The sequence below is a fragment of the Bubalus bubalis genome, chromosome 1, assembly GCF_019923935.1.
Source record: "Bubalus bubalis isolate 160015118507 breed Murrah chromosome 1, NDDB_SH_1, whole genome shotgun sequence".
NCBI lineage: Eukaryota > Metazoa > Chordata > Mammalia > Artiodactyla > Bovidae > Bubalus > Bubalus bubalis.
This window is the reverse complement of record NC_059157.1, coordinates 42,753,557-42,773,626: the sequence shown is the minus strand read 5'-3', so window position 1 is coordinate 42,773,626 and position 20,070 is coordinate 42,753,557. Positions and strand designations below refer to the sequence as shown.

At 45.1% G+C, this 20,070-nt stretch overlaps 1 protein-coding gene across 3 annotated transcripts in view; it reads right to left on the bottom strand.

The window, feature by feature from the left end:
- The window catches only part of CSMD1 (CUB and Sushi multiple domains 1), a 2,066,326-nt gene that overhangs the window by 19,851 nt on the left and 2,026,405 nt on the right, over positions 1–20,070 (bottom strand). For all 3 annotated transcript variants that reach the window (XM_025272930.3, XM_044938991.2, XM_044938996.2), the window contains 8 exons: positions 18,929–19,111; positions 14,036–14,212; positions 13,232–13,411; positions 10,729–10,902; positions 10,096–10,269; positions 8,511–8,584; positions 6,526–6,637; positions 3,901–4,080 (listed from right to left, as the gene is read on the bottom strand). In XM_025272930.3, coding sequence (XP_025128715.3) covers positions 3,901–4,080; positions 6,526–6,637; positions 8,511–8,584; positions 10,096–10,269; positions 10,729–10,902; positions 13,232–13,411; positions 14,036–14,212; positions 18,929–19,111 — 1,254 coding nt within the window. The remainder of the gene's footprint in view (positions 1–3,900; positions 4,081–6,525; positions 6,638–8,510; positions 8,585–10,095; positions 10,270–10,728; positions 10,903–13,231; positions 13,412–14,035; positions 14,213–18,928; positions 19,112–20,070) is intronic.

Here is a 20,070-nt window from a genome sequence, read left to right as displayed (position 1 = left end):
GACAAATTATCACTTTCAAAAAACATTTATTTTTGAATAAGTTTGAAAAAATGTCAAACCGAAGCAATGTTTGTTTCTCCAGATTTCTTGAATGCACAAAATAGTAATATCTTATACATCTCCACTTTAAACCCATATATTCACAGCATAACGTCCTTTGCTTTTGTGGGAAAACTGAGTTTCTTAGTGGAAATCAATTTGGATCTGACTTGTGCATTCAGTGTGCTACAACAGAGAGCCTTGTAAAGGAGGGTGTTCATACCCTTTCTCACTCCTCTTTGGGATCTCCTGCCCCCAAGGGAAAGGTAATTTATGAAATTACTTTGTAAAGAGTTACAATCCATCTCAATTTTCCAAGTGCCCACCCTGATAAATGAACTCACGAGTTAGCAGTGAACATCAAAATACTTCCCCTGCAAAATGTTTAATCTGGCCTATCAACTTAGATTTAACTCATAATCTCTTTGATTTCATAGTTTTGTATCAAACTACAAATTACTACTTTTTAAAAAGTATGTATTTGTCTATTTCAGTGAGAAAGAGGAAAGGGAGACATAAGTGACTTAATTCCTAACGTGAATTCGACTGAAGATTTATGAGGGGATTCTGACAGAAAGTTGTTTCTGGGGAATTTTGACAGAAAATAGGGGGATTCCAAGGAAATCCCAAATTCTGAGAGGCAGAAGTGAGTTTCTGAGGGATTGCCAAGGGGCAGAATGGGTTTCCAGGGGATTCCTGAGGGGCAAAAGGGGGTTTCTGGGTGATTCCCCATCAGCAGATGGTGGTATCTGGGGGATTCCCCACTGAAAGAAGAGGGTTTTTTTCGGGGAAATCTGAGGGGCAGAAGAGAGTTTCTGGAGGAATCCTGAGGGCAGAAGGGGGTTTTCCGGGAATTCCCCACCAACAGAAGGTGGTTGGTTTACTGGGGGATTCCCCACCAGCAGAGGATGGTTTCCAGGGATTGCCTGCGAATAGAAGGGAGTTTTCAGGGGGATTCCCCACAGGCAGATGGTTTCCAGGGGATTTCCCAGCAGTGGAAGGTGGTGTCTGGGGTATTGCCCGAGGACAGAAGGGGGTTTCCCCCAGGGAATCCTGAGGGCAGAAGGTAGTAAATATCCAGGGGAATCCTGAGGGGCATAACGGTGTTCTGGGTGGGGGAATCCTGAGGGCAGAAAGTGGTTTCCGGGGAATTCACCACCAGCAGAAGGTGGTTTCGGGGGATTCCTCACTGACAGAGGTGGTTCCCAGGGGAATCCTGAGGGCAGAAGGGCATTTCTGGTGGAATCCTGAGGGTAGAAGGGGGTTTCTGGTGAAATCTGAGGGCAAAAAAGGTTTCTGGGGGATGCCTGAGGGCAGAAGGCGGGTTCTGGGGGATTCTTCACAGCAGAAGGTGGTTTCTGGTGGAATCCTGAGGGCATAAGGGGTTTCCAGGGGGAATTCTGAGGGCAGAAGGGGATTTCTGGTGGAATCCTCAGGGCTGAAGGGGGTTCTGTTCGAATCCTGAGGGCAGAAGGGGTTTCTGTTCTAATCCTGAGGGCAGAAGGGGTTTCTAGACGAATTCTGAGGGCAGAAGGGGATTCTGGGGGACTCCTGACTGCAGAAGGGGATTTCTGGTAGAATCCTGAGGGCAGAATTTGCTTTCCAGGGAAATCCTGACGGGCAGTAGGGGGTTTATGGGGGAATCCTGAGGACAGAAGGGGATTTCCAGTGGAATCCTGAGGACACAAAGGGGTTCTGGTGGAATCCTGAGGGCAGAATATGGTTTCCAGGGGAATCCTGAGGGGTAGTATGGGGTTTCTAGGGCCATCCTGAGTGCAGAAGGGGATTTCTGGTGGAATCCTGAGGGCTGAAAGGGGTTCTGGTGGAATCCTGAGGGCAGAAAGGGTTTTCTGGTAGAATCCTGAGGGATGAAGTGGGTTCTGTTGGAATCCTGAGGGAAGAAAAGGGGTTCTGGGACAATCTTGAGGTCAGAAGGGGGTTTCCAGGGGAATCCTGAGGGAATAAGGAGTTTTCTGATGGAATCCTGAGGGGCAGTAGGAGGTTTCTGGGGGAATCCTGAGGGCAGAAGGGGATTTCTGGTGGAATCCTGAGGGCACAAAGGGGTTTGGGGGGATCCTGAGGGCAGAAAGGGGTTTCTGGTGGAATCTTGAGGGCAGAATGTGGTACCCAGGGGAACCCTGTGGGAAGAAGAGGTTTCTGGTAGAATCCTGAGGGTTGTAGGGGGTTCTGGGGTGGAATCCTGAGGGAAAATGTGGTTTCTAGGGGAATTCTGAGGGCAGAAGTGGGGTTTCCGGGGGAATCCTGAGGGTGGAAGGGGGTTTCCAGGTGAATCCTGAGGGCAGAAGGGTGTTTCTAGGGGAATTCTGAGGGCTGAAGAGGATTTCTTGTGGAATCCTGAGGGCAGAAGGGGGTTCTGGGGAAATCCTGAGGGCAGAAGGGGGTTTCTGGGGGAATCCTAAGGGCATAAGGTGTTTCTAGGGGGATTCCGAGGGAAGAAGGGTGTTTTGGTGGAATCCTGAGGGCTGAAGGGGGTTCTGGGGTAGAATCCTGAGGGAAGAAGGGGTTTCTAGGGGAATTCTGAAGGCAGAAGGGGATTTCTGGTGGAATCCTGAGGGGCAGAAGGGGGTTCCAGGGAATCCTGCGGGCACAAAGGGGTTCTGGTGGAATCCTGTGGGCAGAAGGGGGTTCTGGTAGTGGAATCCTGAGGGAAGAATATGGTTTCCAGGGGAATCCTGGGGGCACAAAGGGGTTCTGGTGGAATCCTGAGGGCAGAGTATGGTTTCCAGGGGAATCCTGAGAGGTAGTAGGGAGTTTCCAGGGCCATCCTGAGGGCAGAAGGGGTTTTCTGTTGGAATCCTGAGGGCAGAAGGGGGTTTCTGGTGGAATCCTGAGGGCAGAAGGGGTTCTGGGCTGGAATCCAGAGGGCAGAAATGTGTTTCTGGTGGAATCCTGAGGGCAGAAGTGGTTTTTAGGGGAATCCTGAGGGCAGAAGGGGATTCTGTGAATCCTGAGGGCTGAAGGGGGTTCTGGGCTGGAACCCTGAGGGCAGAAATGGGTTTCTGGTGGAATTCTGAGGGCAGAAGGGGGTTTCTGGTGTAATCCTGAGGGCAGAAGGGGTTTCTAGAGGGGATCCTGAGGGCAGAAGGGGTTTCTAGAGGGGATCCCAAGGGGCAGGAGGAGGTTTCCTGGGGAATCCTGACTGACAGAGAATTCTTTCTTTCAGAATTGAAAAGTGCTGACTACACATAGGCTCCAAGGAGCTCCTCCTAAAGGCATGGGCTGTATCAGTGTCATGTCTGTTTCTGTTGCTTTGCCATCATGTCCAGGTGTGGTTTGGTGAAGAAGCTGAAGGTGTGTTGCTGTCAGCTCTGACTAGGTGTTACTTTTGTATGTAAATACACAACTTTGTGAGTCATTAGTACATCATTCTTGTGTTGTTTTTGTAAGTTTAAAAAGCAGAACCAATGTCAAGGACACACAAACTTATATTCTACCACTAAATAGCTGTGGTCTCAAAAATAACAGACCTATGTTATATATTCAACATTGGTGATCTTTGCCCATTTTCATTAAAAAATACATTTTCCAAAGACATACTGTATTTTATTTTCCTTTTAACTCATTGTGTTTTTCTTTGATTTGATTTGCAAATTTGTGATTTGCAAATAATGAGACCTGCACCTCTCCTTGGCTTGTGCTGCCTCTGCATTCAACACAGACTGCACACATATTCACACACACAGCTCACACACAGCATGCACAGATTTGGGGGGAGGGTGACGGACAGTGCCTCCAAGAGGCTACTACTTGGGCGTCTTCCACCTGGACACGAGCCTGGTGGGCAACTGACACTCATCCTGGTCTGCAGGGACCCACTCTCACTTCTCACCAGTAACTTACTTTTACAGACAGGGGACTTCCCTGTCCATTTCATGTCTGCTTTACACGTCCTGTGCTCAGATCCACCTGCGAGGAAGAATCCCGGATGGCAGGTGTATACCAAGGTGTAGCCAAAGGTGGGGAGGTCAATGGCTCTCACATCTGCATGGGCTGGCGTTTCAGGCTGGCGGCAGGCGTGAGCTGAAATGGGATTTAGTCCATTAGTAAGTCCACTGGAGCCTAAGCATGTGTGTCAAAGGAAATACAGACAAAGAGATGGAAATGGCTATAAAGTTAGTATACCATTTAAAATTGAGAATACGGGAGCTTTACAGATCACTGACACTCTGGTCTCTGCAGCTTACAGCACAGCAGAGCCTTGGTGTTGCCAGGTCTCTCTCTTCCTCTCCCTCCACCCCCCCTCACTTTCTCCTCCTCCTCTGTCTCTGCTTGTCTGTCTGTCTTCTATTTATCATCTATCATCTGTCTATCTAGTCTCCTTTGCATACATGTATATATGTAATTATGTATAGAAATTTAGAAATCATAGCTTTAAAATAAACACTTTTGACATACTGTTAAGCTAAGTGGGGCCTCCCTGGTGGCTCAGATGGTAAACAGTCTGTTTGCAATGCAGGATCCCCTGGAGAAGGGAATGGCTACTCACTCCAGTATTCTTGCCTAGAGAATTCCATGGACAGACTTGTGTTCATGGACACATGGACATTCAAATTCCATGGACAAGTCAAATGTGGAGCCTGGTGGGCCACAGTCCATGGGGTCACAGAATTGGACATGACTGAATAACTAACACTAAGATAAATAATATGTTAAGTTTCTTAAAAAAAGCAGCCCTTTAAACTAAACACAGACAGATTAATGTGTATTTTAAAATAGGCTTTGGTTTTTGTCCAGTGCCAACTAGCAAATTTACTGCTCAGTTAAATGAATAATTAATTTTGGCCAAAATCCACTGTGTGTCTAGAAAATTAATTGAAATATAGATTCTTATTTTATTTAAAATATCACTTAGGAATAAATAAGGTTGTAATTGTTTTTGTTTTTTACTTGATAAGTTGTGTCTGACTCTTGTGACCCCATGGACTGTAGCTTGCCAGGCTCCTCTGTCCATAGGATTTTCCAGGCAAGAATCTGGAGTGAGTTGCCATTCCCTTCCACATGGGTTCTTCCCTACCCAGCAGGATCAAACCTGCGTTGGCAGCCAGGTTCTTCACTGCTGAGCCGCCAGGGAAGCCCCAAGGTTATAATGTGCTGTGCTGTGTGTGTGCTGTGTTAAATTGCATGGGCTATGTCCAACTGTTTGAGACCCTATGGACTGTAGCTGCCAGACTCTTCTGTTCATGAGATTCTCCAGGCAAGAATACTGGAGCGGATTGCCATGCCCTCCTTACAGGGATCTTCCTGACCCAGGGATCAAACCTATGTCACTTACTTATGTCTCCTGCACTGGCAGGTGGGTTCTTTACCACTAGCACACCCTGGGAAGCACCATGCTTGATCTCAAATAACTTACCATTCTTTATAGAATGCACATTTATGTCTCAAATAAAGGACTTGGCCAAGTATTATAAAACAAGTTTATATGATTAACGTCACTAATGCAATCTTTTAAAGTATTGTAATATTTTTCACTTTGACAGACTTTCAAGGTGGTGGTGGTTTAGTCACTAGGTCGACTCTTGCGACCCCATAGACTGTAGCCTGCCAGCCTCCTGTCCATGGGATTTCCCAGGCAAGAATACTGGAGCCGTTTCCATTTCCTTCTCCAAATTTTCAAGGTAATGAAGACCTAATGTTAGCTAGCTCCACACACAGACACACACACCTATGTGTATATACATACATATACATGCATGTATGTGTGATATCTCTGTATAATATTCACATAGAGGATTCATGTAGAGATTTAGAATAGAGATGATAGCTTTGAAATAAATACTGATACATAAATACACAAAATTCACAACTTACATACTCAGAAGATATTTGTATATAGCTAACCTAGTAAGAGTTAGATACTACATTGCTCTAGATTGGTAGAGGATGAAAGGCTGATTACTAATCATTACATTTCTCCTAATTCTAATGATTAAATCACAAAACAAAACTTGGTCCTAAGTATTTGAATTATCAATTCATATGGACTCCAAAAAGAATAGTTTAAAGATGTGTATTAATACTCTGATGAGTCACATGATCTTTAGTGACCTGAGCTGAACATCCTAGGGGAGCAGTAACACAAGCAGGTTTCCTCTCGGTGAGTGTTAACCAGCATGTTATTCACTGGTCTTTGGTTAAGGACAGTTTCTCAGGCTTTGGGGCCTGGATATCACTGGAGGTGCCTGGGGACTACAGACTGGGGTCCCCCTGCTCCTCTTCACCGGACCTGCCCCTGGCCCCCAGAGCCTCAGATACTGCAGGGGTGTGCAGGATGGCACTCAAGATTCAAACTTCAACCAACTCTGGGTGCTGCTGCTGATGGTTCTAGGGAGTCAGACTCTGAGAAATGAGTTTAGGGAATGGAAAGTAAGCAAACAAAAATAAGCCTCTCGTTTCTCAGGAAGGTGAATTCTTTCAGCTGCTGGAGAGAGGACAGGCCCTGCCCTTGCACAGGGTCACACTTACGGATGCACTCTGTCTGGATGCCACTCCATGTCAGGTTCGCCAGGCAAGTTCGAGTTGTAGAGCCTTGGACGTGGTAACCTTTTCGGCATCGGAAAAACACCATGCTTCCAACCTGGAGGGGAAAGCCAGCACCAAGCTCAGAGGTGACGTGGACACACTCGCGCTGGAAAGCACGCTCCAGGGTCAGGTCTGAATCAATGTGTACATGTAAAATGTGGGCTAAAGTATCAGACATAGTTGTTCTTGTTGTTTAGTTGCTCAGTTGTGTCCAACTGTTTTGTGACCCCATGGACAGTAGCCTGCCAGGCTCCTCTGTCCACGGTATTTCTCAGACAAGAATACTGGATTAAGCTGCCATTTCCTTCTCCAGGGGATTTTTCCAACTCAGGGATCAAACCCACGTCTCCTGCTTCGCAGTGTTAGACACAGTACAGGTTGTTCAATGGATCGTGTGAGGTCTTAGATACAGTGACTCATGATTATTTAGAAGCAGTTTATTTGGGTAACAAAAGTATGCCTTTTCTCTTTACTTTTAGCCTTATCTCTCTTTAGTTTGTGATAACTGTTTTTTACCCCTCTGCTAGTCCTATTCTGGGCTTCCCAGGTGGCTTGGAAGTAAAGAGTCTACCTGCAATGCAGGAGACCTGGGTTCAATCCCTGGGTTGGGAAGATCCCCTGGAGGAGGAAATGGCAACCCACTCCAGTATTCTTGCCTGGAGAATCCCCATAGACAGAGAAGCCTGGCGGGCTACAGTCCCTAGGGTCGCAAAAGAGTCAGATGTGACTTTGAGACTAAACAAGTCCTATTCTAAGCAATTAGTGTTTGTTAGCAAATTATTTTAGCACTTGGGGGAACTGGCTTGGAGACTGATAAGGACTCCATCATAGAATCCTCCAGAACTATTCTTCTAATGGTCTCAGTCATCTCTTTAAAAGATAGCATCTGGGTTTTTAAATGATTAGTAAATCTTGTCTTGGGTCCAACCTGTTATCCAGGATAGTGTAACTACTCTGTCATAAGGGGAATGGTGGGTCACCCCTCCTGATTAGCTTCTCACAGCAGATCACAGGACTGCGTCACTGAAAGCAATCGTCATGAAGGTTCACCTACTACAGGCCACATGCAGGCAAGTTAGCGATCACTGAAACCAGGGGTGACCACAACTTGGGTTTCTCATGGTGAGTTAGTGAGAACGCCCACATCTTGTATTTTCTGGAATTGCAATATGTTCAGCATATGCCAGAAAACGTTACCTGAAGCTGTAAGGCCACACACGAGACCCTGCATAAAATGCACTAGATTTAACCTTGGGGACCTGTGAGGCTGCCCTTGCAGAGTGAACCAAGGCTGTCAGGAAGGAGCCAGTGTGGCATCAGGGCAATCAAATGAAGTTTACACTTCAGGAAAAAGGAGGAGAAGTGGCTGAAGAAGAGACTTTTATTCTCAATGAATGGGAACAGTAACTTGAAAGCAGTGTGTATATTCAGCTCTGGCTTTCAAAGCCATCTGATCAGAGAACCTGAAATCACTCAATTACTTAAGATGGTTGAAATATTTTATTTCAAGCTTCTTCAATTTCCATTTTCAGGTATTTCTCTGATATTCATGTTAATGTACTTTGAAGGCATTTTCTTCTGTTTTTGTCTCTGGAATTTAATGTTATTCACCTATTCTGTCTGGTCACCAAGTGGAGTTGTCTTAGGTGAATCAGTGGCAAATCACCCTGATTTGAGATTTGCTGTGTCAATTCAGCAGACAGAAAGAAATATACATGCTTTCAAACAGAAATTCATATGCCAATTAATCCTGTGTGAATAAGATACAGTTGTCTCAGTTCTAACAGTTAAAATAATAAGCAGAAATTCTCTCTGAATGGACTATATAAATGTAACATGAGTCAGATATGCTATATAAACACATGTATATTTAAGTATCAATTACATTTTGACATATAGAAAAACATAGCAAAAAAAAAATGGAATACCTCATATCCTCTTGAGCTATTCTGTATTCCAAACTGTGGAGTACCAGGGTCTGGACAGGTGTTATGAGCAGGATCTGAAATTCACAATAATAATAATAATAAATCAGAGAGAACCAGATATGGTTATTACAGGAATTCTAATATTTTTACTAAAAGGTCTTACAAAATTCAGAAAATTGTGTTTTGACAAGTAGGCAAGATGTTTTGCAAGAAAATTAAAAATTAAATTGCTATTTTCATCTTTTTTCTGACTTCTTTAGATGTTAATCTTTAGGGCTTTATCAGACTCTAAATTGCCCTGAATATTATTTTCAGTGTCAGAAGAAACACATTCTTTTCCATTCTCTGGTTTAAGTTTTCTCTACTGATATACTGTATTGGTTAGTTAATGATATATATAGTCTTCAATAATTACATATTATGATCTTTTATTTTTTGTTGATTTAATTAATCACCATCTAATTTGGTCATCTATTATACTACTCTAAACATCTTAAACTAATTTTCCTAAGATTTAAAAATGTGGAATATATTTAATGCTTCAAAATAAAAGCATATGGTAGACCAACAGTGATATTTTTCTAAAAAATTATAGTACTTTAGCGATCATTGAGTGGCTTTAGTATGTGAGGTCTCCAGCTGCGGATGGGAAAACAAAATAGATAACTTCAAAAAAGTGTTTTCAAGAGAAACTAACCTATTGGAGGGAAGAAAAAAATTTTTTTTTAGTTTTTCAGAAATAGCTAAAATAAAGCAATAGTTTTAGCCCAATAGCAGTAAACTTTTATTAGAAAAAGCAGTATTTCAAAGAAATTATTGTTGACACTGTATTTTTAAATAGATATTTACTTTCTTAGAAAACAACCAGGGACAGAAGTCATTCCCTGCTTGCTGCGTGTGTGCAGAAGCCCCTCTCCTGCTCAGGGAAGCAGGGTGCGTGCAGCGGCCGGCCCTCACTCATTCAGTCTGCAGGGTGAGGTGGAGGGAGGCTGGGAAGGAGGCAGGGAGGGTCCTGGTTCCTGTGTCACTGACACAGTGACTGTTGACCAGTATAATTTCCACCTGAACCCTTCCTAAGAGACAGAGATTTAGTATAAAAACGAAGGGTTTAGGTCATGTAGAGAATCTCTTTTAACTTGTAAGTTTCACTTCATGTTGGAAGGTCAACAGAGCTCGCGTGACCCTGTAGCCCTTTCAGCCATGGCTGACAGAGCAGGTGGTTTACTGGGGTTGGAGGCTGGGCTGGGGGATAGGGTGTCAGGCTCTGAAGTGGGGGGCCCTTCTGGTGCCATGGCAACAGTGAGATCTTCAGCAAACTGGTCTTTCCCCTGAAGATGGTGGTTGTCAGCTGACATGGGCAGAGAGGGGGCTGCCAGGGTAAGACAGTCTAGGAGCTGTTTTTAAATGACTTGTCACGTCAACTCCAGGCTCCGCGACAGGATTTAAAAGAGGCTGCCATCAGCGTGGCTGGTCAGTGCCTGCACAGAGCATCTCCCAGGAGAGCATCGTCTGTGTGCCCACAAACACTCCAGCTTTAGAATGAAACGCCCTCTCCCCACCCCCAGGGCTGTCTTGCCATCATTACCGATGCAGGTGGGCTGGACGCCACTCCAGGTGCCGTCTGCCTGACAGACTCTCCGGGACGACCCCACCAAGAGGAAGGGGGACTTGCACTGGAAGAAGACTTCAGATCTGTAGGTGAAGGTCTTGCCGCTGAGGCGCCCCTCGGCAGGGGTGCCGGGGTCCCCGCAGAACACAGCTAGAGGAGACAACTAGGAGGTGAGTGCACAGTCTGTACCCCTGGGTCAGGTTAATCTATTCAGCTTCTCTAACTGCTTCCCGTTAAATCCTCCCATTAAGCCCCACGGAAGGCTCAGTGGGTAAAGAATAGCCTGAAGTGCAGGAGACGCAGGTTCGATCCCTGGGTAGGGAATATCCCCTGGAGAAGGAAATGGCAACCCACTCCAGTCTTCTTGCCTAGAGAAGCCCATGGACAGAGGATCCTAGAGGGCTATAGTCCAATGGGTCACAAAGCACATACATGCATTAAATCCTTAGGAATCAATGATGAAGAAAAGCACAGAATCTGCCCGTGGGCAGCAGGTCTCAAACGTGGAGTCTTTAACCTATTGCACCCTGGCTACGAGTCCCACAGGCTCTCCTCCTCAGACTGCAGCCCGAGGTTTGTGTGCTGTGGTCTGTGCTCCTGAGGACTTACGCAGGCACTGGGGCACCTCGCCTTTCCAGACGCCTTGGCCTTCGCAGGAGAGGATGGCGGGCTGGGAGAGCTGGAAGCCGTGGGTGCAGCTGTAGCTGATGCTGGCACCCCAGCGGAAGTCCGTTCCTTCCACCTTCCCATCCTGGACTGGAGGAGGCTGGCCACACATGACGGCTGTCAGAGAACAAACAGGATTCAACATTCTAGAGTTTCCACCACAACACAATGCTCCAAGGCCTCACATTTTAATTTCACCCATGTTGCAAAAGACATCTACAAGGGGCTGAATTTTTTAATAGACAAATTGCTGAAGAAGATAGCAAATCAAAATAATAAAACTTTTCTCTAACATTTGCTCATTAATTTAGATCAAGTCCATAAAAGCAAAGTCAAAACATATCCCACCATAAAAGAAGGTGGAGTAAACAAGACAGTGTCAGGCTATAAGACACAGGAAAGACTGTCGTTCCACTGACGTCTTTGTACAATGGTTACCAGAGGCATATTCAGTCAGAAGCATGGTCCTACGACATGAGTACAAGCATTTGAATTTATATAAACAGATGGTAAGAATTTCTTTATCTGTACTTTTTCCTTTATACAAAAGAAAGAAGTGAAAGTCATGAAGGTGGAAGTGAAGTTGCTCAGTCATGTCCAACTCTTTGCGACCCCGTGGACTGTAGCCTACCAGGCTCCTCCGTCAATGGGATTTTCCAGGCAAGAGTACTGGAGTGGGGTGCCATTTCCTTCTCCAGAGTCTTTATATAAACATAGCATATAGTTTCCAAAAGACATAGGCTGCTGATGCACTTGCTGAAGAATTGAGCACCAACACTTGCGTGGTTAGAGATGACCCTGTGAGAAACCGCTTTGCCAGGGTTCTGTCACATCCAGGGGCTTCCCAGGAGTGACTTGCCCACTGGTGCTGGCATCTGCCTGGCCCACTCCAGCCATTATTCTGTGACGCCTGGTCTAAGAGCTCCCTGAAAACCCAAGAGCTCCGAGACTTCACACTGGAGGAGGTTTGCCGCTGACAGTCTGGGCACAGAAGGCGACGGGAGAGGAGACTCAGCCCTATTTCCTCACCTGCACTTTCTCACAGGTGCTCACACCTTCTCATGTGAGAAAGACACACAGACACAACCACACGTGCACGCCTGGAAGCTGGAAACGGGCCCTGCTCTTGCCATTCACGTTCTCTCCATCTATCCACTCATTCAACAAAGATTCCTGCAGAACCCCTAAGTGAAGACTGGGGGAACAGTCTATAGACAGGTCGAGATCAGGTGACAGGCCCCCAGGTGGGAACGGTGATGAGTGATGTGGCTCCAGGGAGGAGTGGACAGGGTGGCCAGCAGGAGAAGAGAGAGGTCTCCTCCATGAGGGCCTGGATGGCTGTGGAAGGATTGTTAATCCACAGACACCAAACAGAGGGACAAGATCCACACAAATGGATCTGAAGTCCAGAGATCAGACATTCTAGGGATAAGCGCCATGGACACACTTACTGGACTAGAATGCTCCCAACAGGACAGTGTGAGCTGCATTAAACACCCTCTTAGCACCTGCCACAGAGCTGCACGGTGTTAATACTGAAGCTGGAAAGGACACAAGACAGGGCTCCTCACCCTCTGATGGGAGGAAACCAGGATGCGCCAGAACCGCCCAGGCTGGAAGTGGGTAAACAGCCCTTGGGGTGGGGGCTCCTCTGACCTCACAAGACTCGACAGGATGCACCTTCCTCCTGAGGTTTCCTGCTGCTCCAGCTCCAGCTCTGCCCCCTCCCTTGTCTAACGACGATAAAACGCCCCTTTCTCCTGGGTGGTCACTGCCGGCCTCCACGCCCTCTCCTGCCCCTGCCCCTCCCGCCCATCCGAGAAGGCCTGAAGCTCCCTGTGGATCTAGTGGAGACACTCACCCTGCAGATTAGCCCTGCATCAGCGGTCTGCTAGCCCCCCTGGTCCCCCAGCCACGTGGATGCTTTCTGCCTGTTCGCTGTCTCCCTGGAAAGTCCACCAGCCAAGTCATCAACCTCCCTGTACCCCTTCCTCGTTGTGGGGCTTCATTAGTCTCAGCGCCCGAGGCCCACCAGGCATCAGGACGCTGGCTGTCTCTGCCACTGTTCTGCCCTATCTGATGATTGGCTCTGACCCGCCTCTCCAACCCCGTGATGACGGCCACAGACTCAACACAGCCACGCACACCGAGACAGCAGAGCTGGGTTCACAGCACAGGCTCCAGAGTTGGCCCTGAAGCCCAATGGCTCCGAGACCTAACCTGCAACCCTGAGAATTTACTGCAGCTCTCTGTGAGTCACTCTCCAGGCTGTAAAACCAAGATTAAGGTAGTAAGAAAAGGAAGTGATTTAATATTTGCGAATGAGTTTACAGGAATGCTGAGCACATAGAAGGTTTACACGGGTGCTCGCAAACTGATGTAAAATGTTAACTGAATAAAGACTCTCCACGTGTGAGTGACACACAAGAGAAGCCCCGACACTCGCCTTTGCAGGTTGGTTTGCTGTGATTCCAGGTACTGTCCTTGGTGCAGAGGATGGTGGGGGACGTGACGGGCTCCATGGTGTAGCCGGGGTTGCACTGGTAGCTGACCGTCTTGTTGAAGGTGAAATCGGTCCCGAACTGGATGCCGTTAGCCAGGGTCCCTGGGTCTCCACAGCTGATGACTAATCAGCAGAGAACAAACAGAGAGACACAGTATCATCACGGGATGACTTATTCCTGGTTTCTGTTTAAGTGCCTCTCCTTAAGCTGCTCTTCAGAGCGATGATGCGGTGGCTGAGCACAGCGACACCAGCCTATCTGGGGGACGGTTTCGCTGGCCGGCACTCAGGAGGCTGCATGTTTGGAACCGCTTGTTTCTACTCCACTGACGTTCTCTGTGTGGATGACAGCTGTCACCCGCGTTCTGTCCTTAACCAGACGTCGTGAGGGGTCACCCCACAAGGTCAAGGACAGAGACACAGGCTGAGATCAGAGAACAGGCTCCTGCACCATTTCCCTTCAGACTAACTGGTCTACAGAGAGAAGGAACCTTGCTTTTTCTGAACTCAGTTTTGTAATAATCAACCCAACCAGCCAGGCAAAGCATTTTTAAGCATATAAATAAGAAAGTGAAGAAAAATCTGAAAGTGCTTAGAAAGTGGTCATATTATCAAACATACGTATGACAGAATCCTTTTTTCCCTAGGGATTAAACAATACAGCCCTCTGTAAAATCAACTCCTTTTTCTCAGTCAAGTACGAGTTGCTGTGGGGACCTGGATTTGGCCAGGACGGCGGCCACTCACGCGTGCAGTCGGGGGCCGTGCCGGTCCAGGTCCCATTGGCGGTACAGTGGCGAGTGGTCAGCCCTGAGGTCCTGTAGCCGTCCCAGCAGGCGTAGACCACCGAGCTGGAGAACAGCACGCCATCGCTGCTGATGATCTTGCCGTGGGTGGGCGTCCCCGGGTTCCCACAGGACACAGCTGTGGGGAGACAGAACAGCATGGAGACCCGTTACCACGTGATAAACTTGAGAGGTCGAGGGCCATCTGTGTAACAGACTGCACATTTATTTAAAAAGTCATCGGAAGGACACTGTGGTCCTCTCCCCACCCCCACATCTTCTGCCTGCCTTTCGTCTGTAGAAAAACTGTAGCCAAACAGTAAGTTTAATCAGAGAAGTGAGAAGATGCAGAACCAAAGAAAGCAGTCCAACAAGACCAAATAAAAACAGTTTAGTCATTAAGTCAAGGACCTTTAACAGTTCCTCCTCCAGGGCCATAGATAAAACTGTGATCCAGGTCCTGTGAGCTCTTTTGTAGAAATGGAATCCCCTACCAGGTGGAGAAGTTAACTGCATGATGACCAGACTGTAGCCATGACACAGGCTGCCACAAGTCTGAGAACTGGCCTCAGGGAAATGGGAACAAACCGATCCTGGAACTGAAGACTGACTGTACTTAAACAACCAAACGACGCTGGTCAGACCACCGGTGACCGACCTGCAGATGACTGTCAGAGCTGTCTGTGCTGTTTCTGCATGTAGCTCCCTCCTCCTGTCTATAAAAGCTCTGTATTAGTGCTCAGTCGTGTCTGACTCTTTGCGACCCCATGGACGGTAGCCTGCCAGGCTCTCTCTGTCCAATGGACATTCCAGGCAAAAATACTGTAGTGGATTGTCATTCCTTGACCCAGGGGATCTTCTCCACCCAAGGGTAGAACCTGAGTCTCTTTCATCTTCTGCATTGCAGGCGGGTTCTTTACCACTGAGCCATTGGGAAGCCTATAAAAGTTCTAGACCTCGACTGGCTTTGGAATGGCCACACCTTAAATCTCTCTAAATGACCACAATGCTTCGTATAGGCATGAAGAATCAGCTAAGATGGGCAGTGTGACAGGTCTACACTCTATGAGTATCTATCAGGTACGTTCCTTCCTCAGCAAACAAGGAAACTCAGCAGCTGCTGGGTGTGTATCAGTGTGATCTCAATCCATTACAGGATTTTGCCTTTTTTTCATTGAACCTATTTCCCATAAAGATGGTTATTTTTCCTTCTTACTCCTCCCACAATAATGCACAACAGACAGACATACAAAGATGTGAATTCTAATAAGAAGAATGTATCATGAGTCCCTTTTCTCAGAATGACGAAAGTATTTGCAAATATTCTGGCCTATTTAGATGTTCCACTTTCAAATCTAGCCTGTGAACAAAGACACACTCTCCTTTAAAATATGGAAGAAAACATTGCAAAATAAAGTCCATTATAATAGAAGTTTATGGAATTTCTGATCATATTATGTTAAAAAATTCACATACTCTCAGATCTTATTTGGACTAGATCTTGTTTGACAAATAAAGAGTATACTTGCTGGTACTTTTACACTTGTACCTATGCTTCCCTGGTTGCTCAGATGGTAAAGAAGCCGCCTGACATGTAGGAGACCCAGGTTTGATCCCTGGGTTGGGAAGATCCCCTGGAGAAGAGAATGCCTACCCACTCTAGTATTCTTGCCTGGAGAATTCCATGAACAGAGGAGCCTGGTGGGCTATGGTCCATAGAGTCACAAAGAGTCAGACACAACTGAGCAACTAACACTTTCACTTTCACTTATCTACATCAGATATAAACTAACCAGTTATAACCCTCTTCCCTGGTGAGTCTGGGTTACAATCCCTTCTAACACAGATTGTTCAGTGGTTTATTGGTTGATATCTGAGATGAGGTATGTTTACCAATCATGAGGCAGACTATACCTAACACTCTCTAAAGCTCAGAGTGCTTCGATGGCTGTGACAGAAATGAACATTTCACTGCAAAAATCCAAGCTGTTGGCCTATTTAAGACCATCACTCCATTGCACAAACTGATTCATTGCTTCCTATGCACAGTTATTGTTCAGGAGTATGAATTGAAACAGCAAAGAATTATACTGATCCAACTTGTAACAAAAGACACCCATATCACTATGTTTTATTCCAGTCATATCTGCTATTAAAAACTATGTAGCAATTTTCAAAAGTGACCTGTGAGATACTAATCCTAAAATAAAGCAGGTGACTGTTGAAATATATTCAACTTAATATATAGACAAATATATTGTCAATAAAGGAATGTCCCTCATAATAATGATACCCTAATGTTTATAAAGTCCCCTCTAATATTGAATTTGATACTATCAAATTCATGTTTAACTTTTTTTTTTCCCCTGACAGGGATACTTTCACTGATGATCACGCCTATGAATGTGGAGATCAGAAAACAGGGTCAACATACCTGTTTTTAAATCAAGGTCCTGATGTTGTGAGACATAAAAAGACTGACAGGCAAAATAAGAAACTGAATTTAGGGTTGTTAAAGGGAAAATGAGATATTTTGAAAGTTACAAGTTAAAATTTCTTTATAAATACATCTTTTTTAAAGTACATTTATTTAATGTGCCTCCTTTTCAAAAAATATCACTGTCTTTTACTCAGTTTGTAAGAAAATAGCACCATACTTATTCCAAATGCACATTATTGTTCACTGGAATCAATATTGCTCACTTGGCATGCTGTATTAGGATGATTGCTGTTAAACTGAGTTAAATATTTGTAGGTTTTAATCTCTGCTCACACAAGTTAAGTCAATGTGAGTGATCAATTCAAGTTACCAACATGTAGTGTCTTCACTGTGAAATGGATAAAAAAGATAACTGCTCCCTGTTGTAAGAGTACATGTGTGCATGAGCGCTCAGTCATGTCTGACTCTGCAACCCCATGGACTGTAGCCCACCAGGTTCCTGTGTCCATGGGATTCTCCAGGCAAGAATACAGGAGCGGGTTGCCATTTCCTCCTCCAGGGGATCTTCCCAATTCAGGGATTGAACCTGTGTCTCCTGCGTCTTCAGCATTGGCAGGCGGATTCTTAACCACTGAGCCACCTTAGAGGCCATACTAAGTGCAAAATGCTACCACCTTGTATAGAGGCAGTCATATTGGTATTTTTATTTTCATTATTATCACTTTAATCACATGTCCATTACCTCAATAAATGACAACTTTATCATAATCTCCTGGGAAAGAGAATTAGGGGTTACCCCAAAGATGTAGTTACATTTACACAACTTGGTAAGATATATCCATTTGGAAAGCTGTGTCAGTGAGCCTGTGATTCAAAGACTAGATCGTAACAAAAGAAAACATGACTTAAAGTGATGAAAATGTATTAGAAAGTTAAGTTCTTTGATGCTTAAGAATTTTTCAGATGTTTTTATTTTGTAATTCATGAACCTTGTTTTAAAATTTATTGAAATGTCCGTCAAGATCTAATGTTTTTTTAAATAGATTCATAGAAGGTAAATCCATCAGGAGGGGGATGACCTTAGTCAAGGGATTGAGTACATAGATCATGGATAACCTTAGTGGCAATGGAAAAGTTGCTGATAATTCCACTTTCTACAGAATAGAATATGTGCCCCAAAGATATGGACCTATGTCAGCAAGTAAGAAAAAACAGAAAGCAATACATTCTCCACAGCTTTAAAAGTTGTTAAGTGTGTATGTGGAAGCAGGAAGGGGGTTAGTTGTTTATTCTGAGACATCATTTGTGGTTTTCCTAAGTGTAACTGAACTATCACTCACCTGACTTCCAATGATTTCTGTACAGTACAATTTGGAAGTAGCCAATTTTGTGGACCACTGCATTTTTGATAAATATTGTTAGTATTGAAACATTTTAGTAACTTCTTTTTGTATACAGATTTTAAGCGAAAAGTTTAAAAGGATTTTATAGGATCTGTTTGAATTTCTGACTTTTGCTAAACTGTTATTCAGTAGCTAAGTTGTGTCCTTGTGACCTGTGGACTGCAGCATGCCAGGCTTCCCTGTCTTTCACTGTCTCCTGAACTTTGCTCAAACTCATGTCCAGTGAGTCAGTGATGATACCATTTTGCTAAACTAAATGCTATTTAAAAAGCACTTTGCATAGTCTTCCCTGGTGGAAGCATAGGGCTTCTCTGGTGGCTCAGAGGGTAAAGTGTCTGCCTGCAATGCAGGAGACCTGGGTTCAATCAGGAAGATCCCCTGGAGAAGGAAGTGGCAACCCACTCCAGTACTCTTGCCTGGAAAATCCCATGGACAGAAAAGCCTGGTAGACTACAGTCCATGGGATCGCAAAGAGTCGGACACGACTGAGCAACTTCACTTTGCATAGTCTGGGATAAGTACATCATAAAGTAAAAATTAGTTAAGCTCGCCTATTCAAATAAGTGAATTCACTTATACTTTGTTGGGAAAGAACTCATAGTGTAGTACCCCAGCAACAGAGTGAGATTTCTATGGAAAACATGACTGACTCTCAACTGCTTTACTTTTTTCACTGTTTAAGTTTTCAAGAAGCTAAGACAAGGGCGAACAATAGATGAAATAACGTGTGAACGGAATGACTTCCAGCAGCAGGGAGCCCCTGTCAGGACCTGCCCTGCTCACAGCACCTTCACCTGCGTTCTCAGCCCCACCAGCCATAACACCCTGAGCACCACACAGAGACGGTCACCAGGAGAAGACTTCCTGATGATTCTCTTATGTTTGAGGGGAAAACAAGGTAATTGTAGAAACAGCATAACCTGTAAGATGTAGCAGAATGTCACTGGTCATTTCAGAGTGAGCTACCCGGTTTCAACCTGGAGCTCTGACTTTCAGGCTGGGACCCACTCACCCTCGCACACGGGCTGCAGTCCTGACCAGGACCCGTTGAGCAGACACGTCCGCTCGGCCGAGCCCCGCAGCTGGTAGCCCATTTCACAGGAGAAGCGCAGGAGGCTCTTGGCCTTAAACTCCTCTCCAAGCCGAGACCCATGGGCTGGGGTCCCCGGATCACCGCAAAATCCAGGGTTATTTCCTGCAGGACACAAAACATATGGCAGTAGACGATGCTGCTTAAAACAGGGCTGTTGTGTTTACAGAGAATGAAGTTTTATGTAAATGTGTATCAAACACGGCCACAGTCATAATATTCTGGAAATCCTGTGAGAAAGATTTTCTTTATTACAGCACAAAAGTAGAAGACTCAATACAATCCCTATCAAGCTACCAATGGTATTCTTCACAGAGCTAGAACAAATAATTTCACAATTTGTATGGAAATACAAAAAACCTTGAATAGCCAAAGCAATCTTGAGAAAGAAGAATGGAACTGGAGGAATCAACCTGCCTGACTTCAGGCTCTACTACAAAGCCACAGTCATCAAGACAGTATGGTACTGGCACAAAGACAGAAATATAGATCAATGGAACAAAATAGAAAGCCCAGAGATAAATCCACGCACCTATGGACACCTTATCTTTGACAAAGGAGGCAAGAGTATATAATGGATTAAAGACAATCTCTTCAACAAGTGGTGCTGGGAAATCTGGTCAACCACTTGTAAAAGAATGAAACTAGACCACTTTCTAACCCCATACACAAAAATAAACTCAAAATGGATTAAAGATCTAAACGTAAGACCAGAAACTATAAAACCCCTAGAGGAGAACACAGGCAAAACACTCTCTGACATACATCACAGCAGGATCCTCTATGACCCACCTCCCACAATATTGGAAATAAAAGCAAAATAAACAAATGGGACCTAATTAAACTTAAAAGCTTCTGCACAACACAGGAAACTATAAGCAAGGTGAAAAGACAGCCTTCAGAATGGGAGAAAATAATAGCAAATGAAGCAACTGACAAACAACTAATCTCAAAAATATACAAGCAACTCCTGCAGCTCAATTCCAGAAAAATACACGACCCAATCAAAAAATGGGCCAAAGAACTAAATAGACATTTCTCCAAAGAAGACAAACAGATGGCTA